The 17,663-nt window shown below is 39.1% G+C and overlaps 2 protein-coding genes across 5 annotated transcripts in view; one reads left to right on the top strand and one right to left on the bottom strand.

Moving 5' to 3' along the window:
- The window catches only part of LOC132392642 (uncharacterized), a 709,726-nt gene that overhangs the window by 516,039 nt on the left and 176,024 nt on the right, over positions 1-17,663 (bottom strand). The window lies entirely within an intron of this gene.
- ppp1r1c (protein phosphatase 1, regulatory (inhibitor) subunit 1C) overlaps positions 1-17,663 on the top strand; it is a 120,656-nt gene that overhangs the window by 66,105 nt on the left and 36,888 nt on the right. For all 4 annotated transcript variants that reach the window (XM_059966793.1, XM_059966794.1, XM_059966795.1 and 1 more), the window contains 2 exons: positions 4,518-4,555; positions 8,228-8,288. In XM_059966793.1, coding sequence (XP_059822776.1) covers positions 4,518-4,555; positions 8,228-8,288 — 99 coding nt within the window. The remainder of the gene's footprint in view (positions 1-4,517; positions 4,556-8,227; positions 8,289-17,663) is intronic.

A 17,663-nucleotide genomic window follows, 5' to 3' on the forward strand; every position in this document is an offset into this window, starting at 1 on the left:
AAGTGTTGCCTCACCTGGAAGATCTGACTTGGTTTTGAATGGTGATGGTGAGTGGGCAGGTGTAGTATTACTGTCGCTTGGGAATTACGGAGGGACTGACCTCTGCTTGAACAGCATTTCTCTTTGGTTAATCATTCATCCATTTCATCCTATTGATATGATTAAAGCTGCAGGTGGGGAGTGTGTGGTAAAGATGTGTTTGGTTGTAGGATCATATTGAAGATCACAAAGTTGCAAAGAATGATATGTTGAATGCGAGGATTCATAGAGTGGTAGATGAGGACAAGAGGAACTCTAAGGAGGCGGGAAGATAGATGAAAGTGGATATCCACGAAATAAAGGAGATGTGGGTGAGGGCAACTTCAATGGTGGAGGAAGGGAAACCACATTCTTTGAAGAGGCACAACATCTCTGATGTCCTGTAAAGGAAAGCCTCAAACTGTGAACAGATTCAGCAGAGATGAAGGAATTTAGAAAAGAGAATAGCATTTGAAAACTACTGCCTCTGAACGCACTGCCCTTCACTCTCGCTGTAACAATCTCAGCCTTACCATTTAAGCTGCTGACAAAGGGGTGCTGTTTTAATGTGGCTGACTGATCTCCATCTTGCTGGGTCAGGTGGCAACTCTCAGGCATCTCCTCTTACATACCCCTCGCAAAGGACCATCACAAAACCTTCTCCAGCACCAGCACTAACCTCAATAAGTCTGAAGATTTCCCATACGCTACCAGAAAACTTATAGTTCCTGAACTGCACATTGTTCATTTTTACCTCCTGTCCAAGAATGTCCAGTAATCCCTTTATCTCTGCATGCTCCTGCCCCATTGAAGCCGAGTCCTCATACCTCGACTACATTTTATCCCTCTTGGTTCAGTCCCTTCCCAGTTACAATTGTGACACTTCACATGCTCTCAATCTCCTCAACAACTTTCAATTCCCTGGCCCTGACCACTTCATTTTGTCTGGGGCTTTCCAGGACATCAGAAATGTTGTCCCTTTTCAAAGAACAAAGTTTCTTTTCCTCCACTGCTGATGCTGACCTCACCCACATCTTTTTTATTTCCTGGAAATCTGCTGTCACCCCATCTTCCCACTGCATTAACAGCAATGGAGCTCCTCTTGTTCTCACCTACCACACTTTGACACATCCAGTCTCTATACAACGCACACAAAATGCTGGTGGAATGTAGCAGGCCAGGCAGCATCTATAGGAAGAAGTACAGTCGAAGTTTCGGACCGAGACCCTTCGTCAGGATTAACTGAAAGAAGAGATAGTAAGAGATTTGAAAGTGGGAGGGGGAGGGGGAGATCCAAAATGATAGGAGAAGACAGGAGGGGGAAGGGATGAAGCTAAGAGCTGGAAAGTTGATTGGCAAAAAAGACACACAGCTGGAGAGGGAGAGGATCATGAGATGGGAGGCCTAGGGAGAAAGAAAGGGGGAGGGGGAGTACCAGAGGGAGATGGAAAGCAGACAAGGAGTTATTGTGAGAGGGGCAGAAAGAGAAAAAAGAAAGAGAGAAATAAAGAAAAAAAGGGAAAGTAATAATAAATGAATGAATGAATGAATAAATAAATAAGGGATGGGGTAAGAAGGGAAGGTGGGGCATTAACGGAAGTTAGAGAAATCAATGTTCATGCCATCAGGTTGGAGGCTACCCAGACAGAATATAAGGTGTTGTTCCTCCAACCTGAGTGTGGCTTCATCTTGACAGTAGAGGAGGCCATGGATAGACATAGCAGAATGGGAATGGGCCGTGGAATTAAAATGTGTGGCCACTGGGAGATCCTGCTCTCTCTGGCGGACCGAGCGTAGGTGTTCAGTGAAACAGTCTCCCAGTCTGCGTCGGGTCTCACCAATATATAGAAGGCCGCACCAGGAGCACCGGACACAGTATACCACACCAGCCGACTCACGGGTGAAGTGTCGCCTCACCTGGAAGGACTGTCTGGGGCCCTGAATGGTGGTGAGGGAGGAAGTATAAGGGCAGGTGTAGCACTTGTTCTGCTTACAAGGATAAGTGCTGGGAAGGAGATCGGTGGGAAGGGATGGGGGGAAAAATGGACAAGGGAGTTGCGTAGGGAGCGATCCCTGCAGAAAGCAGTAAGAGTGGGGGGCGGGAAATATGTGCTTGGTGGTGGGATCTTGTTGGAGGTGGCAGAAGTTACGGTGAATTATATGTTGGACCTTGAGGCTGGTGGGTGGTAGGTGAGAAAAAGGGGAACCCTATCCCTAGTGGGGTGGCGAGAGGATGGGGTGAGAGCAGATGTGTGGGAAATGGGAGAGATGCGTTTGAGAGCAGAGTTGATGGTGGAGGAAGGGAAGCCCCTTTCTTTAAAAAAGGAAGACATCTCCTTCATCCTGGAATGGAAAGCCTCATCCTGACAGTAGATTTGGCAGAGACAGAGGAATTGCGAGAAGGGGAAGGCATTTTTGCAAAGACAAGGTGGAAAGAGGAATAGTCCAGGTAGCTGTGAGAGTCTGTAGACTTATAGTAGATAACAGTAGATAAGCCATCTCCAGAGTTAGAGACAGAAAGATCAACAAAGGGGAGGGAGGTGTCGGAAATGGACCAAGTCTATCTCTATCTCTGTAGATGGCTCTCCTCCCCTTGTTACTCCAGCCTCTATTTATTTATTATTTTTTCCCTTTTTTTCTCCTTTTTTCTCTCTGTCCCTCCCACAAACACTCCTTGCCTGCTTTCCATCTCCGTCTTGTACTCCTCTCCCCATTTCTTTTTCCCAGGCCTCCCATCCCATGATTGTCTCCCTTCTCCAGCTCTGTATCTCTTTTGCCAATCAACTTTCTAACTCTTAGCTTCATATCTTCTCCCTCCTGTCTTCTCCTATCATTTCAGATCTCCCCCTCCCCCTCCCACTTTCAAATTTCTTACTATCTCTTCTTTCAGTTAGTCCTGACGAAGGGTCTCGGCCCAAAACGTCGACTGTACTTCTTCCTATAGATGTTGCCTGGCCTGCTGCGTTCCACCAGCATTTTGTTTGTGTTGTCTGAATTTCCAGCATCTGCAGATTTCCTTCTGTTTGCGGTTTCTATACATTTATATTCATCATTAAGAAAAAAACGTACTGCTTCTTTCTTGAAAAAAAGACCCAATCAGTGTCTCTCCATGACCAACCTCCTCCATTTGGCAGAATTAGTCCTTACCCTCAACAATTTCTCCTTTGGCTCCTCCCACTTTTTTCTAACTCAAGGGATAGCCATGGGCTCCCACATGGGCTCCAGCTACACCTACTTTCTTGTTGGCTATGTGAAATAGTCCATTTTCCAAGCTTTCCCTGCAAATGCTCCACAACTCTTTCTGCTGCACATCGACAACTGCATTGGTGCTGCTTCATGCACCCATACAGAGCTTGTCGATTTCATCAACTTTGCCTCCAACTTCCATCCTACCCTTATATTCAATTGGCTCATTTCTGACACCCCTCTCCCCTTTCTTGATCTCACTGTCTCATTCTCTGTAGAAAACAACTATCTACCAATAAATTCTATAGACCTTCCAATTTCTATGGCAATCTTGAAGGCAACCCCTGAAAGAATGTTATTCCCTTTTTTTTCCCTTTCCTCTCCACCTTCCTTCTTTTTCTATTTCCCACTCTGGCCTCTAGCCTCTTCTCTTTTCCTGCCTGTCACCTCCCCCTCATGCTCCTCCTCCTTCCCTTTCTCCATAGTCCGTTCTCCTCTCCCTTCAGATTCATTGTTCTCCAGCCCTTTACCTTTAACACCCACCTGGCTTCACCAATCACCTTCTAGCTTGTTCTCCTTTCCCTCCCCCTCGTCTTTTTATTCTGGTATCTTCCTCCTTCCTTTCCCCTCCTAATGAAGGGTCTCAGCCTGAAACATAGATTTCCATGGATGCTGCCTGATCTACTGAGTTCATCTAGCATTTTGTGTGTGTTGCTCTGGATTTCCAGATTCTGCTGGATCTCTAGTGCTTATATATTGTGATCAGATATTTAACCACTAACATATCAGAGATCTAGGCTTGGTAAGAGCTATGACAGGAAATGCATTGCATTTAAGAAGTGAAATCAGACCATATTCCATCAAAATTGATGGTACATACTATTTTGGAAGAAAATGATAGTAAATTGCAAGAGTGCACGTCTTATTTCTGGAACAAGAGTAAGTGAAATGATGACCACTTTGTAAATTTAATTTCACTGAATTTGATCATTTTCTGTCCTGCAAATCACTGAAATCAGATTTCGCAGATCCGAATCTGTTACTTTGCTCTTCCACTTTTAACTTAGACTAATGTTATTTATTTAAACCTTATTTTCTTTCCAAGTAAAATGTATATCAAATTTAATGGGCAGCAGAACACAGGTATTATTGTGCAGAGTAATTCAGATCCAGCAGTTCTCCATTTTGCTCTGGCTGTACATTGTTACTGCACAGTTTATTAATTTGGCCTTGTAAAGCAAGATATACAATATTACAAGTCAACTGATTGTAAAATGCAAGCATTCATTTTCACCTTTTTTTCTGATTTTCAGAAGTAGATGAGAAAAGGGAGAATAATCCACAAGGCGAGGTAAGTGGAACAATACATTTAATCCCCTGTCTATTACAAAAACACATAGTTGATTGTGAGTGCTAAATTAAAACAAGCTAGATTTAGAGTGATTTAGCTATGTGAACATTTCCGCACTCATATGAAATATTGCAATTGAAGGAAATATGAAATTTAAAAGCTGGAAGTTCTACAGGTCAGCATCTAAATGCATCGACAGAAACACAATTGATATCACATCAATAATTAGGAGAAATTAGCTTTAAATACAACAAGCTATTGTCATTTAACATAGGAGATTTCAGAAGAATCAGAATCAGGTTTATTATCACCAGCATGTGTCATGACATTTGTCAACTTAGCAGCAGCAGCTTGATAATATAGAAGAAAAAAAAAAGAGAAAATAAATAAATAAATCAATTGCAGTATATTTTTATTGAATAGATTAAAAATCATGCAAAAACAGAAATAATATATATTAAGAAAGTGAGATAGTGTTCATGGATTCAAAGTCCATTTAGGAATCAGATGGCAGAGGGGAAGAAGCTGTTCCTGAATCACTCACTGACTGTGTGCCTTCAGGCTTCTGTACCTCCTACCTGATGGTAACAGTGAGAAGAGGGCATGTCCTGGGTTCCGGGGTCCTTAACAATGAATGCTGCCTTTCTGAGATACCACTCCTTGAAGGTGTCCTAGGTACTTTGTAGGCTCGTACCCAAGATGGAGCTGACTAGATTTACAACCCTCTGTAGCGTTTTTGGTCCTGTGTGGTAGCCCCCGCACCCCAATACCAGACAGTGATGCAGCCTGTCGGAATGCTCTCCATTGTACATCTATAGAAGTTTTTAAGGGTTTTTGTTGTCATACCAAATCTCTTCAAGCTCCTAATGAAGTATAGTCACTGTATTGCCTTTGTTATAACTACTTCGATATGGTGGGACCAGGTTAGGTCTTCAAAGATCTTGATACCGAGGAACTTGAAGCTGCTCACTCTCTCCACTTCTGATCCCTTTAAGAAGATTGGTATGCGTTCCTTCATCTTACCCTTTCTGAAGTCCACAATTAGCTCTTTCATCTTACTGACATTGAGTGCGAGGTTGTTGCTGTGACACCACTCCAATAGTTGGCATATCTCACTCCTGTACACCCTCTTGTCACCATCTGAGATTCTAACAACAATGGTTGTATCATTGGAAAATTTATAGATGGCATTTGAACTATGCTTAGCCACTCAGACATGGGTATAGAGGGAGTAGAACACTGGGCTAAGCACACACCTCTGAGGTACACCAGTGTTGATCATCAGCGAGGAGGAGATATTATCACCAGGATAATATTATTCCAGGAATAAATGTCCTCTAATTAGCCAGTCTACCAAAAATTTGAAAAGTAGTCCATTTTGCCAGATATATTTTTCCATTCAGGCAAAAGAGATTTGACCTAACTTTTGCCTGAGGTCTGCCTATTACATGAGAGTGAAGTGTGGTTTTCATTATAGAGAATTGCATATTTGACCAGTGGGTGCTCTACTCAACAATCATTCTCTCCCAGAACGAGGAGGGAACGTATTTAAAAATGTCCTGTCTACATGGTCTGTACCCTTATCACTGAAGATCAGATTACCAAAGCAACAAAGAACCTGCTGGAGCAACTCAGTGTATAAACAGTGATGATGGGAGAAGGAATTTTCTCTTGCCCCTCCCCCACCCCACAGATGCTTCCCAACCTGCTGTGTTCCCTCAGCAGATAGCCTGTTGCTCCAGAGTTAAGTATCTACTGACTCGTGTCTGCAGATTACCCAGTTTACCAACTCATATTCTGAGAACAAGTTTATTCTCTGCTGTGTCCATCTTCAGGCAGTGCATCATTTAATTTCCTTTCTCACTCTTGTGACCAGCTTATCATTTCCCTCTGGTTCCCCTCCATGGTCTATTATTCCATGGTCCACTGTCCTCTCCTATTAGATTCCTTCTTCTTCAGTCCTTTACCTCTTCCACCTATCACCTCCTAGCTTCTTACAACATCACTCCCTCCTCCACCCACCCACTTTCTGCTTCACTTGATCTCACTTATCACCTATCTCCTACTGCTTGTCTACCTTCTAATGGCTTTTGCCCCCTTCCTTTCCTGATGAAACGTCTTGGTCCAAAATGTGAACGGTTTGTTCCCCTCCATAGATGCTTTCTGACCTGTTGAGTTCCTCCAGCATTTTGTGCATTTCTTCTTTTGGCTTCTTCAATCTTCTGCATCAATGCCTGAGAGACTGGAGAATATCTGATCAGACTGCTCAGTATCGTCAGTATCCTCTCAGCACTTATGACCCCACGATTTGGTACCTTCTCTCACTCCCTTGAGAATACTGGAAGGCAGCTGATGATGCAAACAAACATAGTTTATCAAAGTACCTAGATATTGTGTAAAACATCATTTCTTGTAGTGCCTTCTGGAAGCACAGAAACATTTGGACTAACATACAACATGGTAGTCATGTACAATAATTCATAATAGGGTGCACACTCAGTATTCCAGGAGCCATGTAAGGGGCTTCAACTCTTTTAACTTGGAAAACCCTGATAATTAGAAATCTGAAGGCCACAGTTATATCAAAACATTTTGCTGTTGGAACAGACAAAACAACCTCTTTGGTGAAGGGATAAATCTAGAGTAGGTTGAAAGGTTGGCACAATATTGTGGGCTGAAGGGTCTGTATTGTGCTGCCCTGTTCTATGTTCTCCATAGGTTGTGTTTCTCCTCAAAAGGCTTCCTGTACCCTTTCCTTTATTGTCTTGTTTGCTGTTCCTCCTCATATCACTAGAGGCAGATGCAAAAACTGGGTAAAGCCTTTATTATGGGCAAAATTCTGGCTGTAAAGCATTACTTTTATCCAAAGACAGATTCACTACAAAGCTGAGACAAATGCTCCATATCCCTTTGCAGCTAAAGTCCCCTTAAATATTGGTGGGGAAAATGGTTTGCTGTTGACTCCAAGAAACAGCAGGCAGGACTGGCAACTGCCCCTAACTAGATTCTCCTTATGCTTTGTTTGGCGAAAGGTGAAGAATTGTATATGCATTTTTCATCTGACTCTGTACTTCTGTCAGGAGACAGACCAGGTCAGTTTAAATCCATTTGGAACAATATGGAGAATATGAAATCCAGTAGGAAAACAAAGCGCAGGATATCCCTGTACACCTGTTGTCAGTACAGTCATTCCTCAGTCAGGATTTCAAATATGGACTCAGGGATAAAGAACTGTTTAATGATATTTTTGTGATCTACCAAGCAACTACAGCTAAAGTACTATTCCTTGAGTGTTATTCAGAGCTTTACGGATTCCACCATGGATATGAGTGCAGGATTTTAATTTGATTACCTCTAACTAAATTTCGTGTAGGCACCTTGTAGTAAACTTATTTATACAATATTTCAAGCAAAATTTAGGGTGAGGACAAAGTTCATATTAATGGAAAAAGTATGATCACTAACAAAGCAACAGGTTAACTGTTATAAATAGAAATGCTGAGCTGAGATATTTTCTGCTCCCAAAATGAAAATGAGTGGTCAAAACAATCAGTAAATTGAATAGTTCATAATTTTAAAAAAATCACATTATATCAAAACCTAAAAGAAACACTATTCAGTGACCATGTGATTCCATCAATTTAATAATAATGTGTTATTTTTTATTCCTAGAATGCTGAGATGTCACCTCAGCAGAGAAAGAAGAGTGTATATACACCTCCAACTATGAAAGGTACTGTTCAGGTACTGTTCAAGATTCTGCTTGTATGTGTGTATGACCAATTGCTAAAGCTGACTGGAGTCTTTCTGACCTAGTTTGTCAGCAAATATTTGTTGTGAGCTGGACTGAACTAATTCTTGTTCAAAGTATCCAGCGAGTAAATTAAATGGTTGGGCAAATAATTGTCAAAAAGGTAATTCATCAACTTGCTGATTTCTTGCTGCCAGCAATTCAATGTCACCAGAGTAACTGTGACATCATTATTTTGGCACTTTAACCTTCAATCAATAGGGTGTCTAAAATAACAGTAATTAATTCTGAATAACATTGCTTTCTCTCTCATTTGATTCCCATGTCACTATCAGGACACAGGTCACAAGCACTTGAGATAACTTGCTTTCTCTCTCGTTGGTCGCTTTCTGAATTTAGAATGGACGGGCTCACTTTAAGTGAATCTGAAAGGTGCCTTCTGCCACTGATGTTATTAATGGCATTATTGTTTCCTAACCAGCGGGCAATGGGCTCATGCTCACATGACTGGGCAACGTCAGTCAGCATTCCTTTTGTTACATTCATATACTTAAAATATGAGATTTAGAAGCAGTCTCATTAAAAGATTTACTCAAATCATTTTCAGTCCATGCCGAAAAATCAAAATGGCTGCCCGAGCCAATGGTTTTACCAATGCAAAATCATGGGACATAAGTACATTCTTCAGTATTTTCAGCTCTGCTAATTCACTTAAAAAGTTTATTGTTCCATATTTATCAAAGTATAAACGAACAGATTTTAGTATAAAAGTGCAGTACAGGCTTTGAACAGAGGACAAACCTCTCTTATTTTTTTAATTATCAAATATACTGCAACTACAAACGTTTTACTATGCAGATACAAATTTTTCCATAATGAAAACTTTAATGTGTTACCCTCACTAAAATCTATAGAAATACATAATATTCATTCATTTAAGATGCATAAATTAGGTTTGTTATTTGAAATTGGTATGAAGTGTTGTGTGGCCTTGCCTCATGAACTATCGCTGAATGCATTTCAATACTTAATTTGAGTAAGTCAGTTTTCCAAGGTAACATCAAACCGATGCTTGTGAATAACCAAAAAAAGTGTTTCATATATAAATGAAGTATTTCATTAGAAACACCCTCATGTAATGCAAAAAATATGTCTCACATACACATTTGCTGTACCAACATTGACTTGGTACATTGTAGATCCTTAAGTTAGTTCATTCTTTGGCAAATATGTCCTAATAAAACAGAGAGTTCAAAAATCAGAAGGGATTCTCCCAGTTACTTTAGTGAGAAATCTGTGGGGATCCTAACTGATTGGAAGTAGACCTGTCTATGTTAACATTAGCAAGTTACTTCAGTCACAGTTAAAAGAGAAGAGTGAAAGAACTTGTAAGTACCCACCATCAATACCCCACTCCCTCCCAACATCTCATTTACATAAAATCAATCACAGAATTGGTATAGTTCCAGTGGCCATTCAGCCTGTTGAGGATGTGCTATCCTATGTTAGAGTAATCCAGCTACACCCAACCCTCACTTTCTTCACAAAGCTTGCCAAGTCTTATCTTTAGGTATTTAGATTTGCCTTTAGAGCTGCATTTGATAACCAGAATTGAATCTTGCCCACCTTTCCCCATGGCAGGTCTTTCAGACTCTGGTCTCTCAGTCACCTTTGGTTCTTTTGTCAATCATGTTTCTTAGCATTTGATCCTTCTATTGATGGGAACATCTGCTTTCTGTATACTCTTTATAATTTTAAATATGTCTATCAAATCTCCTCACAAACTCTTCTTCTCCAAAGAGAACTGCCCTGATCAAAGCTTTTAACAAAAGCCCTTCAAACCTTGGATACCTATGTTAAGTCAAAAGTCTGCCTTTTAGTGCAGTGGCCAAAAGTAGACACATAACCCAGTTGTGGCCAAACCAGCGTTTCAGGAGGCTTCAGTGTGATGGTCTTACTCTTGTGCCCAATGGTTCTCCTTACAAACCTAAGGATTTTGTGTTTGTCAATCTTCCCCGCTACTTTGAACAAACTATGCACCTGTACCCATGTACTGTATCCCTTTCAGAATCATAATCTCTCATTTCACAATCTTCAGCATTACATTTCATATGCTTTTTCATCGTATATTTTACCAGCCTGTCTATATGTCCTTGAAGTCTTGTACTATTCTCTTCAAAGTTCATTTCAGATGTGCTTTCCATAAATTTAATATCAACAAAAGCAATGGTGCTTGTACCTGGGCAGATCCATTGTACAATTCTTCCAGTGGCAAAACTATGTTTTACTTCTACCTGTTGGTTAACCAATTTTGTTGACAAGCTTATTATGTGGCATTTTATCAGCTGCCCAGTGGAAGTCTATACATGTCTCATTAACTGTTTAATGCAATAAAAAAGCATGTTACTTAGACATAATTTATAATAATACTATGCTGGCTTTTTCATCGACCATCGAATACCCAACTACAACAATACCTTTTGTCTTGCTCCTTCCTGCCATTCAAATTCTTTAGGGCATTTCATTGTTACCAGTAAACCATAAAACTATTTTTTCCATTGAGAGTAGGGGAGATTCAAGCAAGAAGACATGAGTTGAGAGTTAAGGGGCAAAACTTTAGGGGTAACACGAGGGGGAACTTCTTTACTCAGAGAGTTGTGGCTGTGTGGAACGAGCTTCCAGTAGAAGTGGTAGAGGCAGGTTCGATATTGTTATTAAAAAAAAAATTGGAGAGGTATATAGACAGGAAAGGAATGGAGGGTTATGGGCTGAGTGCGGGTCAGTGGGACTAGGAGTGAGTAAGCATTCAGCACGGACTAGTAGGGCTGAGATGGCCTATTTCCATGTGGTAATTGTTATCTGGTTAAACCCACCAACGAGCAGATCTTTGGCATGGAGCCAAAGAAAGGTGGAGCAGCCAGGGTAAACTTGTGGTGACATGGAGGATATTGCAAAATTATCCCAGTTTGAGATTGAGTCTGGATCACTGGAGCTGTGAGGAATGAGTACAAAGCTTATGAAGTTATGAAATTATAACTTCCGTTGACTAAACATTTCTACACTAACACTTAGTGCTGGGATAGAGACCAGAACAAGTGAAGCAAGTCCATTGAATCCATCTCCCACACTGTCCCACAAATTCTTTGCCATTCTTTGCCATTCTAATTTCTATACTCCACAGGGAGGAATCCAAAGATTATTAATTTTGAGGTCTTGCTTATTCTTTTTCCCCAACTCCTTAAAATTTACTGGCTGAATCTCATTCCTTTTTCTGAGCGATATTAACATGGACTACAGTTGTCTGGATGAACTGGCCACTGTCATAGAGACCTTCATCCATGCTAGCCTTTGAATACCCACCAAGACCAAAACTCTAATACTAAGAGCAATCCAACCTAAGAGCCAGAACTCTGATCCTGGTGGACAACCATTATATTAGCTCCTGGATTACAGCTGAAGATGAGACAGTGGGAGTAATGAACATGATGATTTTTGATAAACAGCACGACTTTTAGTCTGTGTACTCTTCAATGGGAATTAATTTGGGATATTGACTGTTCAGAATCTACCAGTCCCATTATGATATGGTCAATTTTATGTGATAATCAAAATTTAACCTGCCCTCCAGTGTCCCAGAATTGAATATACACCATGAGCTGATGCATAATTTGAAGCCATTATAAAACCAAACATGGAACAATGAAATCATTTCCAGGGTCTTACCAGAGAGATTAATGATTTAATTGTTTGAAGATTCAGCATATAAAACTTTGTTATATTATTTAAAAAGTTCTGTATGTATGCTGGTCTTGATAATTTGATAATTTGCTATTTTATTCTCACTATCAGAATCAGAATCAGAATCAGACTTTAATCGCCAAGTACCTGTGCACATACAAGGAATTTACTTCCGGCAGATGTTGTCTCTCTGCTCTTAACAATAATAATGATAAATATAAATGAAAATATAGATTATACATACAGGTAGTGCAATCCAAGTAATAGTTAGCCGACAGTTAACTGGCAGTTAACTGTTCAGCAAAGTGACCGCAGTAGGGAAAAAACTTCTCCAGTGCCTATTAGTCTTAGTCTGGAGGGATCTGAAGCGCCTACCGGATGGAAGCAGTTCAAACAGTCCGTGCGCAGGATGGAAGGAGTCCTTTATGATGTTCCCCGCCCTCTTCTTCAACCTGCTATCTTCTATCTACCTGCTTTTGACAATTCTTTTCCTCAGCATGTCAATTGAAACAGATGAATTACATTTATCTCTGTCTAATGATCTTCAATAGCACTTGATCAGTTTAGGTGTGTTTCTCTGGGTTACAGCAATGCAGTGAATTGTTACCTGATGATGGCCATGGACACTTTTTCTGATGATTCTTCCTTGACGATTGAAATCTCCTCACTAGACAGAATCAAAATCTCATAACTCAGCTTGGAATTGAAAGCTAAAGAGAAGGGTTGAATGTTCTTGGTGGCCAAACCTAACAACAATATTTCAAAAATTATGCATGACCATTTAAACATTTTGTTTTATGAATGCAATGAAAAGTTCAAAAACAATTTATAATAATAAAAAATTGGAGCGCAGGTTTCTTAGGAATTGATTGATTCCTGTGATGGTGGCTTTGTTAAGTAAGGAGACATTGACCTGATCGGGCCTGTAATATTTAGAAGAATTGGCAGAGCTGTAATTGAAACATACAAAGTACAGACGAGGGGTGATTGATATGTTTGTGGCCTAAGGTAGAAGGAGTCAATTTTAGAAAACCTAGCACATTTATTTTTCCTACATTTACACACTTAGTTCAGCGGTCATGGAGCATATGGATCCCTTCTTTGTAGAAGTCAGCGTCTTGGACCTCCAGAAGTGGTCCACAGCATGTGGCAATTGATAAGTTTGTGTCCTAAGGTAGAAGGAGATGAGTTATTAACTTCAAACTTCCTGCATTTGCACTCTGAGTAGAACTGCACATGCATGTCAGGACAGCTGTATAACTCATCTCCTTCTACCTTAGGCCACAAACTTATCAATCACTCCATGCTGTTGGAGCACCTGGAATTCCAAAATGCTCTCATTACATGCATGTGCAGTTCAACTCTTTGACTGTAATGCAGAAAGTTTGAAGTTAATAACTCATCGCCTTCTAGCTTAGGCTGCGAACTTATCAATCACCCCTGCTGTGGACCTCCTCTACAAAGAAGGATCCGTATGTTGCATGACTGCTGGACTAAGTGTGTACATGTAGGAGAGGACTATGTTGAAAAATAAATGTGCTAGTTTTTCTAAAATTGACTCCTTCTATCTTAGGCCATGAACTTATCAATTATCCCTCCTACATGGCTTGATGAAATAAATGTAGGAATAGTATTTTCCTGGACAGGGAATATTTACAATAAGAAGTCACAGACTCAGAGTTACCAACTCAGGACTGAAATGCAAAGCTTTTCCTTTGCTAGACAGAGGTGGATCCTTGTGGGAGATCAATGGCTGAATTTATTCCAGGGAGAAGTTCACTTAGAGATACAGCACAAAATAGGCCCTTCTGGCCTCTTAAGCCTCATTGTCCATAATCCCAATTTAACCCTAACCCAATCACGGGACAATTTGCAATGACCAATTAACCTACCCAGTATGTCTTTGGATGGTGGGTGGAAATTGGAGTACCCAGAGAAAACCCCTGCATTCCATGGGGAAGATATATCGACACCTTACAGATGACCCTGGAATTGAACTCTGAACTCCGACGTCCCGAGCTGCATTGTGTTGTGCTAACTGGATCGCTGTAGGTGGATGTTTAATATTAACGGATTAGAGTGCCATGGGTTTAGTACGGGAAGTAGCACTAAACTGAAAGATTGAATGATAGAGCAGGTATGTGGGGCTGAATGGCCTGTTCCTGATTGTACAGCATTACCTATGTAATGTAAGAGTACAAAATTTGAACAATGACTTTTCAGTTCTACAGCAATGCTTAACTGCTGTGTAGTAGATCTGACAACTCTTCAGGGCATCACAGAAGTTGATGAGGCCACATACGCAAGGTTGGAAACCAGTTGGGTAGAATTGACACCACAGGTTAACGTGGTTACAATATTCCTTAATATTTAATGAATTTATTTAGAAAGGTTACAAAAAAATAAAAATGGATAAAAGAATATTCAGTACACCAGCTGTAGGGTAACAAATTGCTGCCAGGAGACTCCGCTCCTCAAAAGTGGTCAGTGACAACAACACTGTGCACGTAGAGTGCCAAGCGTAAAAACTTAGGTCTGGGAACAAAGAGGTTGAGAATCACTCTTATGTAGGAGATGCATAGACTCCCTCAGTGATCCAGATGGTTTTCTAAAAGGTGTCAAGGCATTCCCAAATTCATGTCCTTTCTGTGCAGTTAATGGATCCAATGTAAGGTTCGACCAGTGATATGGTTTACACAAGGCTATTAAGTCTGCATTATCAGAATCTGTGGAGTGCTCTGCCACAGACTGCTGTGGAGGCCAAATCTGTGGGTATATTTAAAACAGAAGTTGATAGTTTCCTGATTGGTCAATGCATCAAAGGATATGGCGAGCATGAGGTTGAATGGGATCTGGGATCAGCCATGATGGAATGGCGGAGCAGACTCGATGGGCAGAATGGCCTAATTCTGCTCCTATGCCTTATGGTCTTTTGGTTTTATCAACTGGGGAGCAAGGGAGGATGGGGAAGTATAGGTTTAATGGCAGGACTCTTGACAGTATGGTGCAACAGATGGATCCTGGAATCTACATCCATAGATTGCCCAAATTTGCCACACAAGTTAGTAGAGTGGTTAAAGTGTATGGTGTGTTGGCTTTCATTAGTCAGATAACTGAGTTCAAGAACCTTGAGGTAAAAAATTATATTGTATTAATCTAAGTCGAACATTTATAGTATTTCTCATACTATCAGAACATAATCTTGAGCAGTTTTTTTCCATCAATTTTAACATTCAAATCAAATTCCCATTTTTGTCTTGATTTATGAATTCCTGATTTAATTGTCTGTTTTTAATCAAGTTATACATACAAGATGTAATTTTTTAAATTTTTCCTTTTTGAATTAATATTTCTATTTCACTAGATCGTGGCATCAACATTGTTTGATCCAGCTTTTCTCGTAAATAAGCCTTTAATTGAAAATAACAGAAAAGAGTGTTATTTGATATTTGATATTTATTTTTTAATTGATCAAACAACATCAATATACCTCCTTCAAAATAATCACCTATGTATTTAATCCCCTTTTGGAACCAATTATGTAAAAGTTTATTATCCATTGTAAAAGGAATAAGCCTATTTTGAATTAAAGTTCTTTTTGCTAATAAAGATTTCTTTATCTCATCGTCCATATTTACCTTATTCCATAAATCAATTAAGTATCTTAATATAGGAGATTTGTTTTTTCCCGTAACCATTTAGATTCCCATTTATATATAAAATCTTCTGGTATATTTTCTCCTATCTTATCTAATTCTATTCTAATCCATGCCAGTTTTTCTTCATCAAAAAAAGATGCAATAAATCTAAGTTGATTTGCTTTATAATAATTCTTAAAATTTGGAAGTTGTAACCCTCCTAAATTAAATTTACATGTCAATTTTTCCAATGATATTCTTGACAACTTTCCTTTCCAAAGAAATTTCCTTACATATTTATTCAGTTCTTGAAAAAACTTCAGAGGTAATTGTATTGGTAAAGTTTGAAATAAATATTGCAATCTAGGAAATATATTCATTTTTACAGCATTAACTCTACCTATTAATGTTATTGGTAACATCATCCATTTATCAAGATCCTCTTTTTTTTACTAATGGCAAATAATTTTGTTTATATAAATTTTTTACATCATTATCAACTCTAATACCTAAATATTTTATCCCATTTATTGACCATCGAAATTGAGTTACTAATCAACATTGATTATAATTTCCTTTGGTAAGGGGGTAAAATTTCACTTTTATCCCAATTTGCTTTATACCCTGATACTTTCCCATATTCTTCCAATCTAAAAGATAATCTTTGCAAAGATTGCAATGGGTTTGTTAAATAAATCAAACCATTATCAGCAAATAAATTAATCTTATATTCTTCTTGATTAACTCTAAAGCCCCCAATGTCTGAATCTGTTCTAATTAATTCAGCTAATAGTTCTATTGCCAATACAAATAAAACAGGTGATAATGGGCAGCCTTGTCTAGTTGACCTCGTTAAGCAAAATGGTGTTGAAATCAGACCATTTGTAACTACTTTAGCTTGAGGATTAGTATTTAAGGTTTTAATCCATTGTATAAATAGATTAAATTCAAATATGTCTGACCAATGTTTTCGATGTAATCAAGAAATTGGTACTTTTTTACATTCTACTTGGTCTTGTTTTAAAATTCAACCATTTTGGATAAATCTAAGACTTTTATTGGAACAAATGACTGGAGTACAACTCCCACATAGTCCTGTATTATTTTTATTAGGAGACATTGAAGGGACAATACCAAAACTTAAATTGAATAAGTATCAGAAAAAAATTATAAAAATTGCATTGGCAGTAGCCAAAAAAGTTATCGCAGTTACTTGGAAATCTGATTTATATTTAACTATGGATTGTTAGAATAATGAAACACATAGTTGTATTCCACTTGAAAAAATTACATACAATCTAAGAAATGAATATGATATATTTTTGAAAATTTGGCTCCCATACCTACAAAAGATGGGATTAAATACATAGGTCCTTTGAAGATAAAATTATAAAGTAATTGGGGAAAGTAAAAATAAATATTAAAATTATTTTGAACTCAATGGAGCATGTGGGGATCCTCCGATATCCAGGCAATCTTTCTCTTCTCTTTCTTTAGATAAAGGTTGGGGGGGGGAGGGTTAATATTATTTTTCTCACTATTTATCATCACATTTATTCTTTGTAATTTTCTAAAATTTAATAAATAAATAAATAAACATTGGAAAAAATAAGAGCACCTTGAGGTAATGTTGCAGCTCGATAAATCTCTGGTTAGACCATATTGTGTTCAGTTCTGGTCACCTCATTAAAGGAAGAACGTGGAAGCTTTAGAGAGGATACAGAGGGGATTTACCAGAATGCTGCTGGATTAGACAACTGTCTTATGAGGGAAGGTTGAGTGAACTAGGGCTTTTCTCTTTAGACTGAAGGAAGATGAAGGGTGACTTAATAAAGGTGTATAAGATGATAAGAGGCATATATAAAGTGGACATTCAGAGACCTTTTCCCAGGGTGGAAATGGCTAACGTGAAGGGCATAGTTTTAAGGCAATTGTAGGGGGATGCCAGAGCTAGATTTGTTTATGTATAACATAGAACAGT

This window comes from Hypanus sabinus, chromosome 4, assembly GCF_030144855.1.
Source record: "Hypanus sabinus isolate sHypSab1 chromosome 4, sHypSab1.hap1, whole genome shotgun sequence".
NCBI classification, from domain to species: domain Eukaryota; kingdom Metazoa; phylum Chordata; class Chondrichthyes; order Myliobatiformes; family Dasyatidae; genus Hypanus; species Hypanus sabinus.